General features: G+C 40.2%; 1 gene segment (V, D, J or C); it reads right to left on the bottom strand.

Moving 5' to 3' along the window:
- Positions 1–689: 689 nt before the first annotated feature.
- On the bottom strand, positions 690–22,097 carry LOC132806810 (Ig heavy chain C region, membrane-bound form-like). The segment is given in 9 exon segments: positions 690–1,153; positions 1,293–1,420; positions 4,247–4,576; positions 5,024–5,332; positions 7,311–7,622; positions 10,729–11,034; positions 21,176–21,228; positions 21,606–21,909; positions 22,015–22,097. Coding segments are annotated over 9 exon segments (1,800 nt in total).
- Between the last annotated feature and the right edge of the window lie 2,885 nt (positions 22,098–24,982).

The raw sequence follows: 24,982 nt of genomic DNA, 5'->3' as shown, positions 1-24,982 counted from the left end.
GGACTCATGAGCTCTGACTTGCCTGATCAACATCGACCTCTGATTTATTATTTTTGAGGGTTGCTGTTCAGTAATATCCCTGTATCAGATAGATTCCAGTCTCATTCCCTGGGATTTGACAGGTGTGGTGTGTCAAATAGATCCCAGGAATAGTGCTCCATGAGATTTATGTGTGAGGAAAAACTCCAGTTCTGAGAATCCGCCCTTGGATTGTGCACGTGTTGTGTCTGACTACCTGACTGAACGTTGACATTTTTGGCTGATCAATGCTTCGTTGGGCGCTTTAGGTGGCGATTTATGCATTACTAACCCAGGCTGTCCGGACATTGGGAGTACATGTAGTTTAGACGGTGTAGAGTAAACTTTCAAACTCCTTTGCCTGCCTTTTATAGGCTTCTGGTGGAGCAAAGCTCCTCATTTGTATCATTACGTGACCCGAGGCCGTGACCTTTGGTGCATAAGAGGAAATGTTCTCTAATCATTCTGCCTCTGGAGTGTTCCATCAGGCATATCGTGTGAAAGATGCATTTACATTAGTGGGCGGCATGGCAGCGCAACATTAAACTAAATGACTGGATGAAACACAACCAAACAGAACAAGTGAAAGTATTTGGCTGGGAAAGGAGTAGGATGTGGGAAAATGTTTGATTACTGACTGGCCTTGAAGAAAGAATTAAGCAAACTCAAGGTTAGTGCATATTCATTCGAGATTTATTAACCATTTCAGAAAGCATTTTTATCCAAAAAGTTGATGTAAAAGCTAACAGAAGTGAATATAATGGTTGGGTGCCACATTGAGATGAGAACACATGCGCTGTGAGGTGGGAATTTTCTGTACATCAGTAACAGTCACAAGAAAGGGAATACAAAGGCTCATCAGAAAGGGTAGGCAACCATTCTGAGTAAGGAACAAATAAAAACAAAACAAATGGGCTTCAAACAACAGGGAAGCTACAAATTCTTCCAACCACAACCATTTCAAAGATATAAAGTAAAAACGAAAATCCATCAATTATTGTCTCAGTTACACACTGATAAACTGAAGTGATCTCACTGTGAGAGTCAGCAACAGGACAGATTGTAGATTGGGAATTCAGAGACCTTGATAAGCAGATCAGGAACATCAAAGGGGTCCACAACTCATTCACTTAACCTGGAAAAGAGAGATAAAGCAATGACACAGATATTTATGATCAGGGACTTTCAGATTTAATGTTTATTCAATGGCACACTTAGAGATTTCACAAAACATATTGGGCTGTTTGGCATGAGAAAGATGTGATTATTCTCACCTTCACCAGAGTGACGGCAGCGCTGTAGAAAATACTCAGGAAGAACAAGGTGATGAACGTGGAAGCAGTTGTCCAGATGTTGCTGTTATCATCCTCATAGTCTTCAATCCAAGTGCGATCTATTGAATCTATGAATATAAAGCCGAGAGAACGCATTTAGATCGTTTATTGATCCAGATCGATCTATGTGTATCCAAGTCATGTAATTAGAGACCATTACATCTTCATAAAGCATTCAGGTATTTCTCAAGTGTGACTCTTATCTGTATCCATCAGTGCATTATTGACTCTCAGCAAGAAATTACAAATACTGACTGCACATGTTCTTTCTTCATTGTCCATGTCAGAATGTTTTAATTTTTTTTAACCTATTATTTAAGGATATTATTATTTGAGGAATGCTTATTACGAATGATTATTTTAATTATATCATTATATTTTAAATATAGGCTGTGACAGCACTTTAGTTGAAAATTGTGGCCATCACTGAGTAAAAGTTCAAATGTGATTCTCACCTTTATGTATTGGTGACCAATTGCTTGGCAAATCGTGAATATAAGTGACATCACAGTCAGGACATTGCTTCATATTTTTGTTTGTAGGATCTGTATATTTAGGAATAAGTTTTTGTTCACGTGTCCCTTAATTTATTTGACCTACTGCTTGGTGTGTTTGGTTTCCCCTTAATGTTTGTGTATGTGGTTATGAGTGCCTCTTACTTCACTCTTGCCCATGTTGGAGTCTGTGCATGAATAAACATATTCCTGTTCCTTTACTGCTAGTGTTCTCATGTGTTTGTGTACGTACATTTTGGTCTTTTCACATTGTGTAAGCATCATTATGCTAATATGCCACTTCATTGCTGCCTATGCTTATCTTGTAATGTCTTTGTGAGTGTTCACTTTTCATTAGTGCTATCTAAAATGTGTGCTTATGTGTCTGTTTCAGGTCCTACCTAAACTAGGTTATTTTCATGTTATGCTTAATAAATGTTAGCATGCAATGTTATGTTTTGGTGGATGTTTATATTTATATGATGATGTCTGCTTGTGTGGCAATCTTTCCCAAACCATCTCCTGAGAAGCTTGTTTGTGTTACTGTGTGTGGATGCTTGCTGATGCTTGTGCTCATTATCCTTATTTAATAAACGCCCCTCTATTTATTGATCTATGCACTTGTGTGTCTGCATGTGAGACTCGGAATTTGTGTGTACGTGTGACATTGTATACATGCTGATCAATGTGGTTTAAAAATAACTAATTAAGCTGCCTCTGTCATCGTATGTTTGTGATTCTGAAAATGGGAAAATAATTATATTAATGTTTATCTCTGTGCACTTACGTGCCTGTATGAGTTGACATGTGGAAGGACATTTTTTGGAATTTGTATCTGTGTGTTCATGCGTGTATGTCTGTACGCATTCTGCTGTATGAATGTATATGTATTCATGCCCATTTGTGTGTTACCGTGTGTCTATATTTCTCATGGTTATGTGTGAGTACCCTGATCATTTGTTCAAATAATTTTCTTTTGGTGTATGTGAGTTTTTGTATGAGCTTAGGTGAGTGTTCAAGTACCACTTGCATGTGTGGCTCTGTGCGAGTATGCATGTGTGACATCTTATCTGTATGCACATTTGAGTGTGCACATCAATATGTGTCTTTAGGTGAGAGCCCATATATGTGTCATTCCGTGTGTATTTGCGATCATCTCTCTGTATCTGTTCTTATACCAGACTGCAATTTTTATTATTCTAATTTATTGTTCTAATTTTAATGGATTGCCTATAATTAGATTTGACCTTGGTGTTGTAGGAAACATTTCCCATCGTCGTGAAGAGATAAACGTTTTATGAGCAACTCTTCTGTTGCAGTGATAGAATTTCTGTCTCTGAGAGAAAAGGCGTGAGTTCAAATCCCCACTGCCCCAGAGATAACATTTCTGAATATGTTTATTAGAAAATGTCTACTTGTGTTCTGTATGTGAAACAAAATGATATCAGGTATTCGAATACCAGAATTGATCCCATGTGCTCCAGAAAACTGAGACAAAACTACAGAATTCAAACCGGGACAATGCAAACACCAGTTTTGGATTAGGGGAATCAATGTTAATCATTTGTTAACAGAGCCCAAGCATGTCCAACATGTTTCAAAGGTATTATTTTGCATGGAAATGTTAAATCTTTGGACAGTAAGCAAGAAGCTGACTGTTCCTGTTAGTAACAGGGTTACATTACAGAGGACACCTACCATGAAAACTCTGCACAGGGAGCAAGAGGACAGACCATTCATCGTTCCCCTCCCCTCTGCTCCACGACAACTTATCTGTCGATTCTCTTTGGTGTGAAAGTGAAGCTACATTCTGTCAACTCATGCACTGGTGCAAGATCCCTGGCAGTTCCCCAGAAACAACGGTTACATTCAAACTGTTCTGCACTCTTTACGATTGGTATGTTCCAATCAAATTTAATTTTAAAGTGTCTTAAATTTACATTTCCAATTGGTGCAATGTGGCAGTTTAAAACTGCCATGAATTTTATAAGAATGTCCAATCAGGGGAATCAAGAACACCAAGTTCAAAACTCGTGCTCTACCCTGGACATAAAAGGGACATTGTCAGATTTTGTCACAGAGGGATTTAGGATGGATAAGGTACTTGGCGGAATCCTGCAATGAGTGAGCTTTACTCTGTCTCTGACCCAGGGTGTATCTGAGCAGAGAACATTAACTGCACAAGACACTTGTCCTAGACCTGTTAATAACCCACTTTAACTACAGAGATGGAATGTAAGTCAGAGTGAGAAACAACTCATTCAGTATTTAACTCACAACTGGAGGAAAAAGAAACTTTATTACTTCTGTTGAATTATTAAATGCAACTTTGAGATTTTTATTGACATGAATTAACAGTGTCCATCAGTGCAAGTGAAATGTTTACGAAACTCGGTTTACCGCTGGATTTATCGACTGTTCTGTTGATGATCTTCAATGGAATCGCTTCATGTCCCACCACACAGGAGTAAGAAGCACCGCTGGCCCACTCCTCCGCTGTAATGGATAACAGGCTGTAGATGAAGAAGGAAGTGTTGTCACTCTCTGCCATCACCTCGGTGTTCTTGTAGTTACTGGGATTCACCGGCTTGTCATTGTTTGTCCACTTGACGAAGATCTCTCGGGGGGAGAAACCTCTCACTAAACAGGTGAGGGAGAGAAACCTCTGTGCGGAGATTTCTTCTGTTGGTGGGAGGAGGACCGACACTGATGGCTCCAGCGGATTAATCACTGCAGAATATTTGAGACAAATATAAATCAATCAAAAACATCCTGAACCAATATCACAATTTGACTCAATATTAAAATACGCCATTTTTAATTTGGGATTTATTCACTTTTGTTTTCTAAAAGAGTACACATTCTGTTCAGTAAAAAAAGTAAAGTTTAATGTGAAAGTTGCCTCCATGTTTCCAGCCCACAACAAGGGCATTCTGTCCAACTGTCATTGCTGATGGTGACATCACAACCCAGGCTTCTTCCCACCTTATCTGATTTAATCAGAATACAATATCCTTTGGTCCATCTTTTTCTTAATCAGCTACTTAGTTATCCTGCCTTCAGATGCATCATAAATGCTCCCAACGGTGTTTGTTCATTCCCAATCAAAGCCTGCCATTGATGTAACTGGATCTGGATTACACATGGGATGCTTTGTGTTTTAATCTCACCGCTCACCTTTCTCCTTGTGGATGGAGTCTCTCAGCGGAGTCGGTAGATTTTGATGGTTCACCACACATTCAAAAGTAACACCACTCAGCCAGGCTTCAGTAGAAATGTCTAATTTGCTGATCACGCTGTCGGGATTCTGTCCAGGCTGGTCAGCAATCTCTGAGCTCAGAGGCTTCTTATCTTGTTTCCAGGTCACGCTGACTCCAGGAAGAAAATTGGACACAACGCAGGTTAACGTCACCGTCGCTTCCAGTAAGACTTGTTCGATTGGCGGTGGGAGGATTTTAACGGTGTGAGGGTGGCACTCGGTATCTTCTATGAAACAAAAATCAAAGTCAATGAAAAATGCCCCTTTATGATACAAACACCTAATCTTCAGATTACTTCTTCACAGGGTGAAGACACCACCTTCAAAATGGCAACTCCAACCATTGCTGAAACAATGCTTACTCTTGTCGATGTATTTTGATTTGTGAAAGCATTTGTGATTACCTGTGACATACCCTGTGTAATTATTCCAAAAGAACACTGGCTTTGTAACAAGTGAAAGCTGTGAAAAAAGTAAAATCATCGAAGATACCATGATGTAACCCATGGAATTACCTTTCTTTCAGAGTTTGTCTCTCACTTAAGACCATCTATTGATACTTGTGACAAGAGTAATCTGAATATAATGAGTTCATTTCCATGTTCATAACCCTTAGGTGCAAGTGCTGCTGGTCACGCTGACTGCCAAATCATATCCCAAATTTTGGACAAATTATAAGAAATAATAATTATTCTCTTTGCAGAGTTCTAAAGTGCTACAGGAGCAGTGAATATCCATGGAAATTCTGTTCATTATATTTAACGTGATCAAAAATACTTTGCGTTATTGGTGTGATGTCATTCTCTAATTTATGTCATTGTTCCTCGTGGGCTGAGTTTGGAGTAGATCTGAAAACAAAGCACTGAGTACAGCATTGGATATCGAGAAGGACACCCATCTCCTTAAGTCTTTCCCTCCATTCAGTTAGTTCATGACTGGTCTGTACTTTCACTTTATTTACCAAGCTGCATTTTTTAATTTCTTCATAGAGCAGGGGAGAAAAAAAAAAACAAAAGCGTCTTAAATTAATCTACAAACGTGATGGAAATGTACACATATTTTATAGACATCCACTACCCACTGTGTAAACATCGCCACCCCAAACCAGGCTAAATCAGCCTGTCTCGAGTTCCTCGTTCATTCATCCCTATTGTAGCATTCTTACCAGAATTTATTCTCCTGCCTCATCCACTAATTACAGAGAGCATCTTAAAGAGGCTCAGTGAGATCACGTTTATCCCAGTTCATCAAATGTGATACCCACTTGGTCTGTGGTCTGATCCCATAAATGAAATTAAAGAACTCAGTACCAGATAAAAATCGATGTCGTACAATGTCCAAGGCCAACAGGTCATTCCTGAGCAGGGAGTGAAGCATTGAACGCATTTTGATTTATTTTCAAGTTAGGGTCACTGCATATTTTAACCACGTCATTTTGAGACCACAACATCATAAGATAGAGGATCAGAATAAGGCTGTTCGGCCAATCCAGAGTTTAGATCAGAATGATGCTGGAAAAGCACAGCAGGTCAGGCAGCATCCGACGAGCAGGAAAATCGACATTTGGGCTAAAGCCATTCTATGGTCTTCTCCCCACACTAAACAAGAACCGATCCATCTCTGGCTTGAATATACACAATGGCCTGGTCTCCACAGCCCTCTGCAGCAACAAGTTCCACAGATTCATCACCCTCTGGCTGAAGAAATTCCTCCCCATCTCAGTTCTAAACAGTGCCCCTTTGACCCTGAGACTGTGCCCTTGGATCCTAGTCTCGCCTACCAGTCAAAACATCTATTTACATTCACTCGACCTCAGTCTCTCAGTATTTTCTATGTTTCAATTAGATATCTCTCCAATATCCCCCCTCCACCCCCAAACTTATCCTTGAAGCCACTACCAGGCAAGGATTCATCACTCTGAATGCCTCTCCCAGCATGGTCAGGCAACAAACTATTTAACAAACTATTTAACAAAGCTCACTGTCTATATATCTACCTTCAACAGAGAGGAAACATGCTTTTCTGACTTGCCAAAATGTTGAATTATGAGCAATGCTAATGTAACATTCAAACTGAAATGAGATACGTGACATGCTGGGAAATGAGAAGCTGTACCGTGCTGTTTACCACGCCTGATAAATTAGTGTGTTTGATTCACATCAGAGTTCAGAGTGATTTGTAGCTCTCCCAGTATGTGTCTCTTACCCTGGAGTGCGGTGATGTTTTTACTTTGAATGTTCTCTTCGTGAGTGACCTGGCAGGTATAGACTGCGCTGTTGTACCATTCACCATAAGGGACCATCAGCCGACTCGTCACCGAGAAGTTCCCGTTCGCCTCACACACGGGAGACGTGAAGAAGCCAGAATCCAAGCGTCGGCCATTTTTCAACCAAGTCACGTTGATTGCCTTCGGATGGAAATCGATGATTGAACAAACGACAGTTGCAAACTTGCTGCTTGCGATTTCTTCACTGGAGCTCACAGTTAGGAGAAGAGTTGGTGGGAGAGGACCTGTACCTTTAGGAAACACATCGCATAAATTATCTGATGAATTTCATAACAAATACAATCAGTTCTCATATATCAAGGTTTCTTGTGATTAATGGATACAAGAATCATAATTGTGCAGAGTGCTGGAGACGCTGGGATCCACACAGAAAGATCATCAGGACAATGTGAAAGGCTAAAATTATAGGACACAGCAAGGGAGTCAAGGAGGCATAGAAACTATAGGCCGGTAACATCAGAAGGGAGATAGCAACATTGGATGGTATTCGTTTTAATGACAGAGTCTGATGATCAAGACAGATGAATTACCGGCATAAATGAGGAAATGATGCTGTTGCTATCACGGAGACATATTGAGAGCGGGGCAGGAGTGGCCATTCAATTTTCCAGGATTTAGTGCCTTCAGGCGAGACAGGGAAAGATGGAAAAGGATGGGGGCAGGGGTTTGCGGCACGGAATGTTGCTTCTGTCACAATTCTGACAAGAGTATTTTAGGCTGTAAAGAGAAATGAAATCATAGATACCTCCTCGAACAAAGGCAAATGGACAGTACTTCAAAACCAAAATACAGCAAACATAACTACTGGGAGAGCACGATAGGCCTTACTATAGATCCAAAAGACCAAGTGCGAATACATGGATAAATTTCAGAGATATGTAAATTAAATAGGGGAATGAGAAAAGAGGTTTTTAACTTCCTCAGCATAGGCTTGGATATTCATTTTGTCTAACGTTTAGAGGGAGCACAATTCTGAAAATGCCCCCAGGAGAATATTTAAACAAAGTATGTGTTAATACAGAGAATTTTAATCCAGACCTTGCAAGAGAGGGGTGAACCTGAACTTAACTTTTGGGAATGAAGTCGACCCAGTGGGTAAAACATCAATGGTGGTGCACTTTGCAGACAGTGATCGTAAATCAGTTGGATTTCAGATTGTACTGCAAAGGAATAGAAATTGGCCCAAAGTTCTGAAAAGGGGAAGGACAATTTTAGTAAGATCAGGTAATGACTTAACCAGAGTGGACTGGAAGCTGACACTTATTGGTAAATCTGAGTCAGAGCAGTGTGAAACATTTAAGAAAGAGACAGGAAAATCATAGGGAGGACATTTCCCAGGAAGCCACTGAATGGGACCAAGAATGTAACGTGCTCTGGATACCAAAGGGCATGGAGGGTGAGATAAGGAGAAACAAGGGAGGCCTCCTGTCTATACTGAAATCTCAAAACAATAGAAATTAGTATGGAGTACAGAACGCGCAAGGGGGAGTTTGAAAGACAAAGGAATTAGAAGAGCAAAAGGGACCATGAGAAAATAATAGGAGTCAAAATAAAGGAAAATATTTTTAAAAGTTACAGGCTCATTCATAATAAAAGAATTATTCGGGAAACAGTAATGCCCATTAAGTGTTATTATTGGAGTGGAGCCGGAGGATTAGGTTGTGGTCAAAACGAATGTGTTGTGTCAGTGTTCACTAGTAAGAGGGACAATGTGGGGACAGAAATCATGGAGGGGTGTTGTGATGTACTTTCAGAAATTAGGGCACATGACGTGATGTTCTGTGTTGTCTTGCTAAATGAAAAGTGGTTATATTTCCAGGGCAGATGAAAAGTATACCAAGCGGTTGAGCGATGCAAGGGATGAAATAGTTGGGTCGCTAACAATAATTTAGAATTACTGTCTGGCCACAGCAGTTGTGCCAAGTGAGTGTAGATCAGCCAACGTTGCACTGTTACGCAGGACAAAGGAAGGGATAAATAATGAAAACACAGATCTGTCAGGCTAGTCTCAGTGGTAGGGAAACTATTGAAAAGTGAAATTAGTCTTCATTTGGAAGATAAATCAACAATTTTCAGCATAGTTTTATTGAGAGAAAGTCATGTGTAACAATTTGATAGTAGTTTTCAGAGAGATAACTCGATGTCCAGATGATAGCAATAATCAGAGCCAATGGGATCCGAGTTAATTTGACAGATTGGATCGAGAACTGGCTGAGTGATGGGAGCAGGGGATAATAGTCATCGGGTGTCTGGGTGACTGGGAATCTATGTCTCCTGGTGTTCTGTAGGGATTGGGGTTGATTTCCACGTTATTTCTCTTACATACCAATGATTGAGACTCAAATTTAGGAGGATTAACCAGTGAATTCACAGATGAAATGAAAACTGTCATGTTGGTAAGTCATGAGCATTATGGCTTTAGATTGTAGGAGGATATAAAAGGGTTGGTTGTATGTGAAGAGAAGTTGCAAATGGAAATTATTCTGGATAAATGTAAGGTAATGTAATTCGGCAGAAGAATCTGTGAGGTATGACATTTTGAATGGTGGAACCCTGGAAAGGCCTGAGGATCTTTGGTGCATGTACCCACCGATCCCCTATAGTACTGTGTCGTCTGGATAAAGAGACTAAGGAGGTGGGAGGATATTTGCTTTTATTAGCCTAGACATTGACAATGAAGAATCGGGAGATGATACTGGAACTTGATAGAACACTGGTTAGGCCATACTGAAGCGTTGTGTGCATGTTATCGAAAGAATGTGATTACACTGAAGGCATTATTGATGAGATTTGCCAGGATCTTGCCTGGGTTGGAGGGTTTTAGTTATGAAACTAGATGAGATAGACAGGGGTTTTCCTTGGAGCAGAGGAGAATTAGGGAGAAGATTATCATGATGTCTAGAATTATTTTAGGCATAGACTGGGTAAACTGGATGAAACCTTTCCCCTTGATGGAGAGATCAATGCCTCAGGGGCACAGGGTGAAGGTAAGGCCAGGAGGTTCCAAGTGGATCTCAGGGGAAAACAAAATCAAACAGAGGGTGGTGTTAGCCTGGAGCTCAGCACCTATAAGTCATGTAGAGACTGAGCCCCTCATAATAAGTATGAAGTATTGAGATGCATCCTTGCAAGGGCAAGTCACACAAGGCAATGGATCATGTGCTGGCACATGAGACTGGAATAGTTAGGTGGCTGTTATTGATAGGCGTAAACTGGATGGATCAAAGGGCCTTTTTCCTGTACTGTATAAGGTGATTCTGTGAAAATGGTTATAAATAATGCCTTATTCATATTAATGCCAGATGCTCTGTTTATCTCAGTTCCCACAATACGTACCACATGGCATTTCTTTGCTCTTGTGAGACCCGCTGTGTTGAACCTCACAGTAGATTTTGCTGGGGCAATCTACCGCTGACCCGGGCAGGGTTAACTGGCTGCTCAGGGTGTAGGTTCCCTTCTTGTTTCTCACTGATGGGTAAGTCTTCAATCCACCATTCGTGATTAGCACCCCACCTTTCTTCCAGGTTACCTTGGTGACGTCTGGGGAATAGTCCATCACCAAACAACCAAAGATTGTCGAACCGGTGCTGTGCTCCTCACAGGAGGAGGCCAGGCCATAAAGCGTGGGGGGAGATGGTGTCTCTACAATAGAATGACCAATTGAGCATGTTAGTTTCTGTTAATTTGACCTTATCAGTTACTCAAATGTATCCTCAGCTGTAACCGTTTGCCAGTATGCTCCCGCTGAAGTCTGCAGCATAACTGGAGTTTATTTTTGTTTCCTACCAGTTGCTGATCATGATCATTGGTTCCCTCTTGAGAAACATGCCCTCGACCTTGACCATTGCCATATCATTTAGGAAGAAGAACATCCTGATCCCACCCCAGTAACTGTTTGAAGATCTCACCAATTGACACTTTCATTGGATTGCTGTGAAGAGCAGAGAAGTTTCACAAAATACAAACCAAGGAAATGCAGATTCATCGAAATTCTACAGTGTGTGCAATTAGGCCATTTGGCCCAACAAGTCCACACCCACCCTCTGAAAAGAAACGCATCCAGACCCATTCCTCTACCCTATTATGCTACGGTTAACCCTGACTAATGCATCTAACCTCCCAATCACTGAACACAACATTTGCAATTTCCCCAGCTTGTACAGATTTGGACTGTGGGAGGAAATGCACACAGATATGGGGAGAAAGTGCCAACTCCACACAGACAGTCACCCGAGGCTGGAATGGAGCCAGAGTCCCTAGCACTGTGAGGCAGCAGCGCTAACCATGGAACCAGCGTGCCGCCCCACTAGGTACCGTGCTGCTGGAAATACCCAACAGCTGGCAGTACCCCCGGAGAGAAATCAGAGTGAATCATAGAACATAGAACATCACAGTGCAGTGCAGGCCCTTCGGCCCTCGATGTTGCGCTGCCCTGACATACTAATATGAAGCCCATCCCACCTACACTATTCCATGTACATGCATAGGCCTGTCCAATGACAACTTAAATGTACTTAAACTTGGCGAATCTACCACCATTGCAGGCAAAGCACTCCATACCCTTACTACTCAATGAGTAAAGAAACTACCTCTGCTATCTGTCTTATACCTATCTCTCCTCACTTTAAAGTTGTGTCCCCTCGTGTTTGCCATCCCCATACTTGGAAATCAGGTCCAGTGAGCCTTCCTCACTTATCAATGCAAGACAGAATGTTCTCTCTGGGAGGAAGGTCACTGCAGCAGCAGCAGCACAGGCAGGAGCTGTGCACTGGGACGGGGAGGATGGCTGCCACGGCTGAACTCAGGCCAATTGTCTGGAAGTTGAAACATCTAATTTACAATGATCTGAATTCTGGAGGCCTCTGAAAAATGGAGGACCATTAAAGTTCAGAGACTTTGGAGTGTTACAGCTGAGTATTTATGTAAATATGATTTGAGAAATGAACAAGTAATCTTTAACTTTAATAACTATCAAACTGATACGCAGTTCACCACCAAACCTCATCTCTCAGACTAACCACTGCACTTACTCTGCCTAGACCTAAATTTCCACTCACATTGACAAACCCCACCCTGCTATACACCCATTCATGCCCGGAACACACAACCCCCTATCACACAAAACACATCCAAGGCAATCCATATTGACAGTGTAGCTGAGCAGAGAGATCTCGGTGCCCATGTACACAGATCCCTAAAAGTTGCCAGCCAGTTTGATAGAGTTGTTAAGAAGGCATACTTTGTGCTGGCTTTCATCGATAGAGGGACTGAGTTTCAGAACCACTAGGTAAGGTTGCAGCTGTACAAAACTCTGGTGTGGCTGCACTTGGAGTATTGTGTACTGTTCTGGTCGCCACATTATAGAGAGAATGTGGAAGCTTTGGAAGAGTTCAGAGGAGGTTTACCAGGATGTTGTTTGGTATGGCGGGAAGGTTTAATGAGGAAAGGATGAGGGTCTTGAGGCTGTTTTTGTTTGAGAGAAGAAGGTTGACTTAATTGAGACATAAAAGATAAACAGAGGGTGGACAGTGAAAGTCTTTTTCCTTGAATAGTGATGGCTAGCAGGAGAGGACATAGATGACAGATGTCAGAGGTTGTTTCTTAACTCAGAGAGTGGTAGGGGCATGGAACGCACTGCCTGCAACAATAGTACACTCGCCCACTTTAAGGGCATTTAAAAGGTCATTGGATAAACATATGGATGAAAATGGAATAGTGTAGGATAGATAGGCTTCAGATTTTTACACTGACCTGTGGAATCATCGAGGGCTGAAGGGCCTGTACTGCACAGTAATGTTCTATATTCTATATTCCAGATGGACATATGATCTCAATTCCTTTCAGTCATTTACACTCCTGCCGCCCTGTACCTGGTCCATGGTGAACCTGGCCCTGACTGGACCTGACACCATCATTTCCACAACCTCTGACAAAAGCCCACTACCCAAGACATGACCTCAGCCCTTGATCACTGACCTCTCACCTTACCCAAGACAACCTGTGCACATTGCATCCTAGCTCCTTTGGCATCTGTGCTTTACAACCTACCATTTTGCCAGACTCTGAGCTTTGTATTTTGACAACACGTCCACCTGTCACTTCATTACAGTGACCTTCCACCCCCTGAAACATCCTGGCACCCTGCCCATCTCTACACTAACCAGCCTGGCATCCTGCCCACCTCTCCATAAACCAGCCTGGCAAAGACAGACCTCCTGCATTTCAGCTCAAACTACCCCTCACCTACCAAGCACAATTCGACCAAATTATCCTGTGACCATTACCATTTCCCTTGATGCCACCTTGCCAGACAGAGTGCACGCAAGCTTACCCAGCAGCCAGCCTACCAGCCCAAACTTTCCCACATGCCCAATCTAGCCCCTCACTTGCTCACCACCTTCCAACTTTGAGCCTATCCACCATAAAGTCAGTGAGACATAAAGTCGTACAGCACCGAAACAGTTCCCTTGGTCCAGCCCATCCATGCTGACCGGAGTTCCCAAATTAAACTCATTCCACTTGCCTGCCTTTGGCCCATATCCATCCAGACCTATCCAGTTCCTGTAGCTGTTCAAATGGCTTCTCAATGTGGGACCTAGCTCTGCATTTACCACTTCCTCTGGCAGTTCATTCCAATGTTTTGGACAATTACAACATGAAGCCCTAACTCCTGCACTCAGTGCTCTGACCAATGAAGGTATGTGCGCCAAACACCTTCAACACACTAGGTACTTGAGACAACGCTTTCAAGAATCTATGAGTCTTGAATCTATGAATTTCTGTGGTGGAGAATTCCAAACGAATTCACCATTCTTGTGTTGAACAGTAAACAATCAGGTTCAATGTTATCAGTGTGTTGGGAAGATTGATGAGCAGCAAGATTAATGATGATCCCATGAATGGAATAGCCTTCTAGAGAGGCCGAGATGCCTTCTTCAGCTTCCATTTTGCATGCTGACATGTCCGTTCGGCAGCATATTCCAAAATTGTGATCCTTGAGGATAAGGGCACACATGCATGTGAAGCTTTCCTCCATATCAGACTTCAACTTAACTCTCAACTATTTCCCTGCCCGTTTCCTCTTCCTCAATCACAGCCATGGGACTTACTTCCAAACAGCGCTGTGAATATGCTAATACCACACAAACATCAGCAATTCAAATAGACTGATGACAACTTGTTTCTCAAGGCGATATAAAAAGTCTGACACTTCCACACCTGTCTCGAGATTCAAACAACCACTAGAAGAATTGAAAATTATTTGAGGCACTTGTGTGTCTACACAAGATGACATGATTTCCTTTTTTTAAAAATCACACAACACCAAGAAAACTAGCTTTCGGAGTGACGCTCCACTATCACCTGATAAAGGAGCGTCACTCCAAAAGCTAGTGTGCTTCCAATTAAACCTGTTGGACTATAACCTGGGGTTGTGTGATTTTTAACTTTGTACACCCCAGTCCAACACCAGCATCTCCAAATCATGGTTTCCTTTTGAGTGATTTGACTGTGTTTTCACTGAATGAACAGAGCTATTTCTTAATCATATAATAGGAATGAAGCTTCCCTCATTTTTAGCAACTGCTGAAAATGTATTGCTGGAAAAGCGCAGCAGGTCAGGCAGCATCCAAGGAGCAGGCAGCATCCAAGGAGCCCTTCCTGAAGAAGGGCTCATGCCCGAAACGTCGATTCTCCTGCTCCTTGGATGCTGCCTGACCTGCTGTGCTTTTCCAGCAACACATTTTCAGCTCTGATCTCCAGCATCTGCAGTCCTCACTTTCTCCTCATTTTTAGCAAGGCAATCACACATTATATTTCTTGATTCCAGGGAAGTATAGTGTTAAATTAATGAAATATGATGATTGGGATGTTTCAATTGGAAATTGTCAGATATTTAAAGTTTACTTTCATGAGCAATTAATCCCAACCTCATTGTGTCACAGTACTCACAGGAATGTCTTTCAGAAATGGTGTCTCCCTTTGTTATGGGCAGTCAAATCAGTAAATCTGGGATAGCTTTTGCTTGTTAAACAAAGGTGTTAAAGAGCTTTAGCCAAAGGGAGATCTGTGGATTGAGCTCACAGATGCACCATGATCTAAGTAAGTGGGGGAACAACTAGAGGGGCTGAGTGCCCTCCTCTTGTTCCTACCTTCCTATCATTGTGTCATTCATTAAGCTAGCACTGGCCGTGAATACTTTTGATTAAAATATTTCGATAAATTAATTGTTTCACACATGCTTTAAAAAAAACTTCTGTTGATTATTTTGAACGGGATCACTGACATTCTCTATTTGAGTGATCAAAATAACTTCCACCCAATTACAGCAGCCACTGCACTCTGCAGTGTGTTGTTACTTCATAATAGTTTCTTGTGAAACTACAGCTCGAGATCAGGGCACTCAAATTCAATAATATCTCTGAACATTTGCAATTTGTTCAAATGCATCCTTTCTCTGAAGAACGTGTTTAATCGAACAGAACGTTTTTCAATGAAACAACAAACTTTAAATGCTAGAAAACCAAAATAAAGACAGAAACGTCTGAAGAAACTCAGCAGGTCTAGCAGCTCCTGTGGAGAGAAGGCAAGTTTAACCTTTCCCATCCAGAGACCCCCTCTTCACCAAATTGTTTTCATGTTTTTGGCACAAGAGCTCACACCCGTTGAGATAAACAGTGATTCCGTTGGCTTGACTCCTGTTGAAAAAAGGATTCTTAGCAGAGGTACTGGATGGTCTGAGATAGCAATGGAAGACCAACTGAAAAGCTATCACCATCTGCTGCAAGTGTTGGATTCAACAGAAACCCCCACAGTACTGAACAATCAAATTCAGCTACAGCACTGGTTTAATATAAAGTAAAACAGCCTAAGCAAAATCTCATCAAATATACTTTGAAAATGTTTCATTCGGGATTATTTATAAATGATATTGTTAGGACAGCAAGTCAAAAGCTGGGATTTCTTTGAGCACTTACTCCATTAACCCCATCTAGCGATGCCCAAAAGCTTGTGAACAAATATTGATCTGGAAAAAGCTGCTAACCACCAAAATTCTGTTTAATGTCTAAGAGACACAAGTCAGGACAGCGATTGAATAGATTTCAGTGGCCTCTGTGAGTGGAATTCCAACAAACACCCAAACATCTCAATCTGCTTTCTTGTACTGAAGTAACCTGATAAGAGATGGTGTTACATACCTCTCTAATAGGTTGTAAGTGAACACAGGCCACCTGGCACAGAATCAGGGACCCTACCACAACATCACAACAGACCTGAACACAATGAGCTCGACACTATCACGGAGAACACAGCTCACCTGTTTTGACAGTTTATAAACCATGTTAGTTATTAACACCTTCCAACAACCAGGGATTGTTCCAGAATGTTTGTACAATGAAAGTAACATTTCAACATTTATCCAAGAATACTTTGACAGCTGCTCCAAATTGTTCAAACTCAATGGGAACTACAGAGCAATAAAACTAGGAATTGCATTGCCATCAATTCACTGTCACTAGATTCCAACCTCGAACTCCCTTCCTCTTTCCCCTGTGAATGTTGCTGCACCAGACGGTCTACTTAGTTTGAAAAAGATTAAAATATTTTGAAGTGTAATAAGACCATCGCCAGTAACATTAAAAGCTGATAATAAGTTTTCAAATAATAAGATGCAAAAAAAATTCTGATTTTACATTGTGCCATGAAACATCTCCTGCATAACTGAGGCACAAAGAAAATATGCAGCATATTTCCCTCTGCCTCGCTCAATCAAATATCTCTTGTTGTCAACAACCAATTTCAAAACTCTTGCTATCTGCCTTTTGTTCCTGAAACGTTCGTTCTGATTGGAACAACTTAGTCAGGGCTCTCAATTCTGAGGCACCTAATCAAATATTGTATTTCTGGCAGATAAAAGTGGTTTTGAAGCGCGAGATAAAATTGAACTGTCTGAGATTCAGGTATCCGAACTGGACAATTTATAAATGGTCAGGACCGTGGACAAGTTAGTCAGAGATAACACTGAAACAAACTGTACAACAGACTTAATCCCAGAGGATACATTGCTCAACTCCTCACGTCAAATATATTCACTGTAATTGAATATTCATCAGAGGAACTAACCAGTGGATTAATGTGAACGAGAATGTGTTCACAATGAACATAAATAACCACTGAGTTCATAAACTTAATAAGTCATTGTATTTAACAAAATTATTGAGGTGGGAAATATCGCCAATTAAAGCACAGATCTGGAGGAAATGGATTATTCTCTAAATTATTTTTACATATTCTTAAAACGTTCCTCGAATTGTGGAGATTTTGCATGCACTGCATAAATAATACTGCATTCCAGTGTGGAAAGCATTTCTGTTGAAGGAATTAGGGCAAGGTTATTTTCTTGTTAACTGCTTGTAATGAACTAAAATGTTGAAAAAGGTATGAATTGAAAACATGCTTCTGTCTGGAGTTGCCCACTTTAACGGATGTCTAAGTAAATGTGGGCACTGCTGCCTCACAGATCCAGGTACCCAGGCTCGGTTCCAGCCTCGGGTGACGGCCTATGTGGAGTTTACACAATCTCCCCTGTGTCTGTGTGGATTTCCTCCCAAAATCCAAAGATGTGCAAGTCAGGTGAACTGGTCATGCTATATTGTCTATAGTGTTAGGTGCATCAGTCAGGGGTAAATATAGGGTAGGGGAATGGGTCTGGATGGGTTCCTCTTCAGAGGGTCGGTGTGGACTTGTTGGGCCAAATGGCCTGATACATACTGCAGGAAATCTAATCTAAATGATTGTTACACTGAACTAAAGTGAGCAGATTCCTTCAGATCGCTACATTGCAATAAATCGATCAAGTATATTAATTAAAATAAATATTACTCTATTTTCAGTGTTTGAATAAACAATGTGCTCTGTTATCCTCTAGTTCATGTCTTCTGCAAATTTGTGAACTCTGCATACGCCTGAACACATCGATGTAAAATGAATTTTCTGCGTTTGCAGCAAGTACTCCCATGGTTTTAAGAGGAGAGTTCCTACAGTATGGAAACAGGCCATTTGGCCCAACAATTCCACACTGACCCTCTGAACAGTAAGTAGCCCACCCAGACCCATTCCCCCTAATTTATATTTGTCCTTGACTAATGCACCCTAACCTAGACATCCCTGAACACTAGGGCTGTGCTAAACTGCACAATCACCTGACCTGCACATCTTTTGGACTGTGGTAGGAAACCACAGCGCCCGAAGGAAACCCACACAGACACAGGGAGAATGTGCAAACTCCACACAGGCAGTCACCCGAGGGTGGAATCAAATTTGGGACCCTGGCGCTGTGAGGCAGCAATGCCAATCACTGAGCCACCATGCTGCCCTGGAGTTCATGAGTGGATTACTTTAATTAATTCGAAATTTGGTTGGTCACATAATTCACTATAGCAGTTGTTTCCCGAAGAATGACTCTTCAGTTGATATTTTGTTGTAAAATGTAACTATTTATTTAAAATGCACAGATTGGGAACACCTAAAGCACTGTGCAGGTTAAATAATTCAGTTAATGTTTTATTTTTATCCTGCAAATCCAGTTTAATCAGGGACATAACAATTAATTAACTCAAGTTATATGTGAAACTGATCAAAGCAGTGAAACTGATCTGTTCTTCATAGAATTGAGCAGAATTTCCAAATGGTCTTTGCCAATGATCTTTTCCAGCCAGAAAAATATGTATGTAGTGTACAGCGGAATTGAAAGGTGTTTCTTGATCAATTATAGCACAGTCATGGTATTTTTGCTCAAGAGCAAGAACAATTAGAACATTCGACTTTTGAAATTCTATTTATATTTCTCTATGACTTGTAAACTGTTTAAAGACAGACCTTGTGATTGAACTAGATAGTTGAGTTTCGAATTTGGATTGTAAAGCATGGATTAGATTAATCCTTAATTATTTATTTTAAGTAAAAATAGCACCTGAAGGTATCTGTTTTCCCTTCATTTCTAAAACCTGTGCGATTTGCCTTTCACTTTATCATAGACTTTATGAAATTTTAACTCGCATGCTGATTGCATTGAATGAGGAAAGAGCAGTTCACTGTCACCAACCGTGTTAACATTGCAAAAACAATGTAGAAACCAGAAACGGTTTCCCAAATATAACACATTTAATGTTACCCAAGCACAGTCCCTCCTCAACAGATCAACGATCACCAGATCACAGCACGGTATGTTTGCAGCAGAACTAGCTCTGCAAACATTTTCGACAGAACCAAGGACATGATGTCACCTCACAAATAAAACCAAATTGAAGTCTAACAAAGCTGCTCAGAATCAAGCAAACTAATGATTAAATTGAATAGAAATAACAGGTCATAATAGCAACCTTGTTTTGAGGGGACTTAACACTTAAAGCTGTAACGTTTCTGGCAATAGTTCAATTTATTTCTAACCTGCACACCCTTCCTGATCATGACAATCTTGTGCAGCGCACAGTAGAGTGGGGTTGAAGGCATATATTGATTAATCACCTCATGGTCAAAACAAAATTACTGAATGGACAAATATTACCACATTATAATTTTAAGTTAGTTTCAATTACGTGATCTGATCAATTCTGCAGTTTCAGATTTAGGTCCCAAATTTTATTTTGAATGAGGCTACTCAAAACAAAATTCAGTTCGTTTACAATTAGAACGGAGTTTTTTTTTAAAAGTCAATCCATTAAAAACTCGTTTTTTTTCATTTCTCACACAGCTGGGTTTCTGCCTTAAGTTGTTTTTCAGACCGTTACAAATGGATGTCCTGTTTTCAATCAAGCAGAGAAAAATGTGTCATATAAGTTTAACAAATGCAGAAATGATTCATGAAAAACAAAAGAACTTCACAAATATTGGTAATGAAAAGTATTCCAGAGAGTCAATCTCCTCACCAGAAAGAAAACTTCGATTCAGAAAGCATGAAAACGCAGATCAATTTCACAAACTGAATAAGAATCCAATCAACTCAATTCAACAGAATCAAGGAAAATAAAATCAGAATCCAATCAACTCAAAACAACAGATTTGAATGAAACATAATCAGAATCCAACCAATTCAATTCAACAGAATCAAATAAAACAATTTCAAAAGTCAATCAACACAATTCAACAAAACCAAGTAAAAACAAAGTCAGAATCCAATCAACACAGTTCAACCCGAATCAACTAAAACAAAGCCAAAATCCAATCAACTCAATTCAACAGTAAAACAAACTCCGAATCTAATCAACAGAATGCAATATAGCACCGCAAGAAACTTTGATGACAGTTTCTAACCTGCTTGTCATCAACAAAATTAACAAAATAAATGAGAAAATATAATCATGGTAAGAACATATATTCAAGAAATGAATAATGATATTTTAGCATATTTTAGTCATGTTTGGTAATATCTTGAACATCTATGAATTCGTAGCATTTGTTGTTGATAATAAAACTCACAGTCAGGGTGTCACTGACATTAAACATTATTTATAGCTGACTGATTAAGAGACATTAGGTGTTTCAAGTAACCCAGCCACATAGAATGTCCATCTGATCAAAAAAAAGAGATACACTGAGCAAATGACTCCATCATCACCATTTTAACTATTTGCTGAGCCTTAACTGAAGTCTATAATCAGTCTGAACAAAAATCAATCCGAACCAAACCAAACTCAGCACAGAATCTGAGTTTCATTTAATTCAGAAATTAGTCACATGAATGGAAAGTTTTTAAAAAGTCACTAAGAATGTTCAAAGTTCTTACCTGAAGTCACTGTCACCATGGTCCCTTGGCCCCAGTAATCAAGATAGTACCAGCTATATCACTGTGAGACACGTTGTGTCAAATACTATGACAGACTGTAAACTGTAAAATGCAAATAATTTCTTCACTTCCTAGAAAGCAGTGATTCAGACTCCTCTAAAAATGATTTGGTGCATTATTTCAGCTTTTACTATTCATTGTATTTTGAAAGCTTGGAATACTTTTCCAGGTTTGGTCTGCATTTAACTTGACAATCAACACGAAGAAGGTAGAAAACAATTATACATTTGTACAAACTAGCACGACTGGATTGTGTTTAAATTGCATCTCACATTATTTCTCGCTCCTGCCACGGTAGAAATCACCAATTTGAGATAAATCCTTGTCAGTGGTTATTGTATGAGGATGTCGCTGTGCACAGCATTGTGACCCACTTGCACAGTAATAGATGGCGGTGTCTTCGATCTTCAGGTTAGTCATCTCCAACGCGAAAATGTTCTTTGAAGTGTCTTTGGACGCACTAAATCGACCCTTAATCGCTGGTGCATAGTTATTGCTGGATGAACCATAGTAGCTAACCAGCCACTCCAGACCCTGGCCGGGAACCTGGCGGACCCAGCTCATGTAGCTGCTGCTGAGATCGAACCCGCTGGTTTTACAGGTCAGTTTCAGGCTGCCTGAGGGACGGCCAGTCTCTGCCTCTGGCTGGGTCAAAACAACCTCCGACTGGACACCTTTAAAAAAGACAAGAAATAAACCATGAGCATTACTTTTACATTCCTGAGGTAGACTAACATTGAGACAGCAACAAAGACAGACTTAAACAAAAAAACACTCACATGATAAGAAAGTCAGTAATAAACTGAGAAAAATTGTCGACACAATCATTCTGATAACTATCTGGGAAGCGGTTCTGTCAAGATCTTTCGAAACAAAGCCGACCCAGGAGTGTTGAATTACGGTCCAGTGCCTAGGATTTATATGGCTATCGGAAAGGGCAGGCTCACAGCTTCCGCCTGTTGGTTTCCTGCTGGAGACTGAGACTGGATCCTGGTCTCAGCTTGCACAGCCCCAACACATGGGCGCATGTCTTTACGAGGTTATGCTTAAACATGGATATATACACATCTTGGGATATTTATTTTGCTGAATAGCTTCTTTGGGAGTTTTTTTTTAAATGGTGGAAGTAAAATTGAGTACCTTCAGGTCTATTTCACATGATAGTTGCAAGTATTTTGTTTTAAAATAAATTCATTCGGAAGTTAGCTCCCTTTATTTCTACATTCATTCACAAACAGATAAAACTAAAATCGAAGTTCAAACGTATTACTAGCTAGGAAAACAATTGAGTTTTTTTTTCCAGGACACTGCCAGTCTCTGTCCCACTACAAAATAACATGTAATTCATACTAAACATTTCAAAATTCAATTTAGGCAACTGAATACAGAGCGTGTCCAAAGTGATTATATTCAGAATATTCAATTAGAAGTTAACTCCCTTTAATTCTACATTCCACCACAAGCAGATAAAGCTAAAAAGAACTTCAATCATATTATTAACCAACAAAATGAGTGACTTTATTTTTGCTGTCACTCAACGTCTCTCTCACTTTACAAAATAACATCCCATGTCTAATCTGCGTTTCTAAATTCCATTTAGGCAACCTAATATGGAGCAGGACTAAAGTGATTATGTTCAGAATGTGAGTGGATATCACTAAACAGTTTGGACCCGGAGATTAGAAGCACCTCCTGACATTGCAGAATGTCTCTCCTTGCATCTTTTTTTTCAAATTTTTTAAAATGCATAGTAAAGGAAAGCTGTGTGCCTGAGAAACAAAAAGTGAGTTGGCAGTGATACATAACACCTAGGTAAACTTTTGAAAGAGCATCTAATGAACTAGAACAGGACAGTCCATACTTTTTTAAAAAAAAATCCTCAACATCTAAACCATTGCAGGTAACTGTCTGGGTACATCAGGAGTGTTTGGTTAAATTAGAGAGTATTACAATAATCATTACCACGAATGTAGGTTATAAACAGTACATTTCTCTGCTCACTGATAGCTCTGACAGGGGTAGTTAACTCGTAAAAATAAGCAGAAATTCGCTGTTACACGACACCAGTGTTAACCATGTATAAAGGGCCCACTCAGTTTTAATGAGATAAATGAATCAGAGAATGGTGTACCAAGTGATGTGAGTTTGAACCAATTCAAGTTTGTTAATTTACTTTGAGATGATAACAAATGTTACTGCAATGTGGGATTTTGGATCCATTAACTTCATATTCAGGAGCTTTAAAGATACTCAATAAACAGGCTGAACTAACCAGAATGTCACTGCATTCAATGTCCTGTTTCTGATAGTCATACAGTGAATGCTGTATTCAGTGACTTTCCTTTTTAAAGAAGAAATGCCAAGTGAAATGTATCCATTGTGATTAAATGGGAAAATATAGTTTGTTTGGTATGATTTTACTTTAGTTGATTCATTTTCCCTTTAATCGGCCAGATACAATAGTTGGCAGCAATTAAGCTGACTGCAGAAAAGGTCCTTGAGTTTCCAGGTTCATTTACTGGAAGCAGGTGGAGTTTCTGCAGGGGATCAAAGATATTTTGTCTCAGTGTTGACCAGTTGGTGGAAAGCAAACTGCAGACCATAACCACTGCCTCTGCAGAAACAAATCTACTCAGCAACAATACTGGAGAAAAGTTTATTTTTCAGTTTTGAAACTTGGAGAACTAGTCACTCCTCTCATTGAAGGAAATATTCGCAGAGTCTCAGACACAACCTAAACATCAACAGTTCATTCGAGGATCACTACAGCACTGTTTAATATTGAGAAAAATTGATAAATAGTCATAGAGTCATGGAGTGATACAGCATGGAAACAGACACTTCAGTCCAACCAGTCCATGCCAGTCATAATCCCAAACTAAACTAATCCCACCTGTGTGTACTTGGCCCATATCCTTCCAAACATTTGATATTCATTTACTTATCCAAATGTCTTCTATAGGTTGTAAGTATCCACCACCAGATCATCCCACACACAAACCATTCTCTGTGTAAAAAGTTGTCTCTGATATCATTTTAAAAATTTTTCTCCTCTCATTTTAAAACATGTTCCCTATTGTTGAAATTCCCCACCATAGGGAAAATACAACAATGTCTGGGTCAAAAATTGAAAACAATCCCAGCTCCAAACATTTACAAAATATTACTATGGATCTTCCTTGAGTCCAAAAAAGATTGTCCCCTTTGATCAATGATTTGTAAAATTTATTCGCGTATCTAATGTGATGGACGTTTTCAAATAACTTCTGAAATGCAAGTGGTTCACATCAATCGTATTAAAGTGACATTTCGTGTGTGACCCCACACACATAAAAAACAAGTTTGTTGACATGAGTTGCTCTGAGGAAGTCTACGATGAATTCTTTTATCAAACAAAATCATTTCCAGTGTTGTGAGGGCTTGTCTATCTTCTGTGCAATGGTCTGAATTTTAAGTTGTGTCTGACTGCAGATGAAACTGGCTGCTCTGGGTAAAAGTACAGTTTGTGCCTTTCATATTGTTAATGTATATTGCTGACTTTAGTTGAATAAAGGGATGTTGCCCCAGGCATCGTCTGGCACCATTAATTAGACCATTAATTTCCACATCACTCGCCAGAGGATCAGGTGGAGTTTATTGATATGTGATATTTTTGAAACGAAAGCTTCGCACATTTCCAGGATGAATCATGTAAATTAGAGCCATTCACCTTTCCACTCATGGCTTTATAAACTTATATGAGGTCAC

Source organism: Hemiscyllium ocellatum (assembly GCF_020745735.1).
Source record: "Hemiscyllium ocellatum isolate sHemOce1 chromosome 15 unlocalized genomic scaffold, sHemOce1.pat.X.cur. SUPER_15_unloc_3, whole genome shotgun sequence".
NCBI lineage: Eukaryota > Metazoa > Chordata > Chondrichthyes > Orectolobiformes > Hemiscylliidae > Hemiscyllium > Hemiscyllium ocellatum.
Note: the sequence above shows the minus strand (reverse complement) of the source record. Positions and strands in the feature narration are given on the sequence as shown.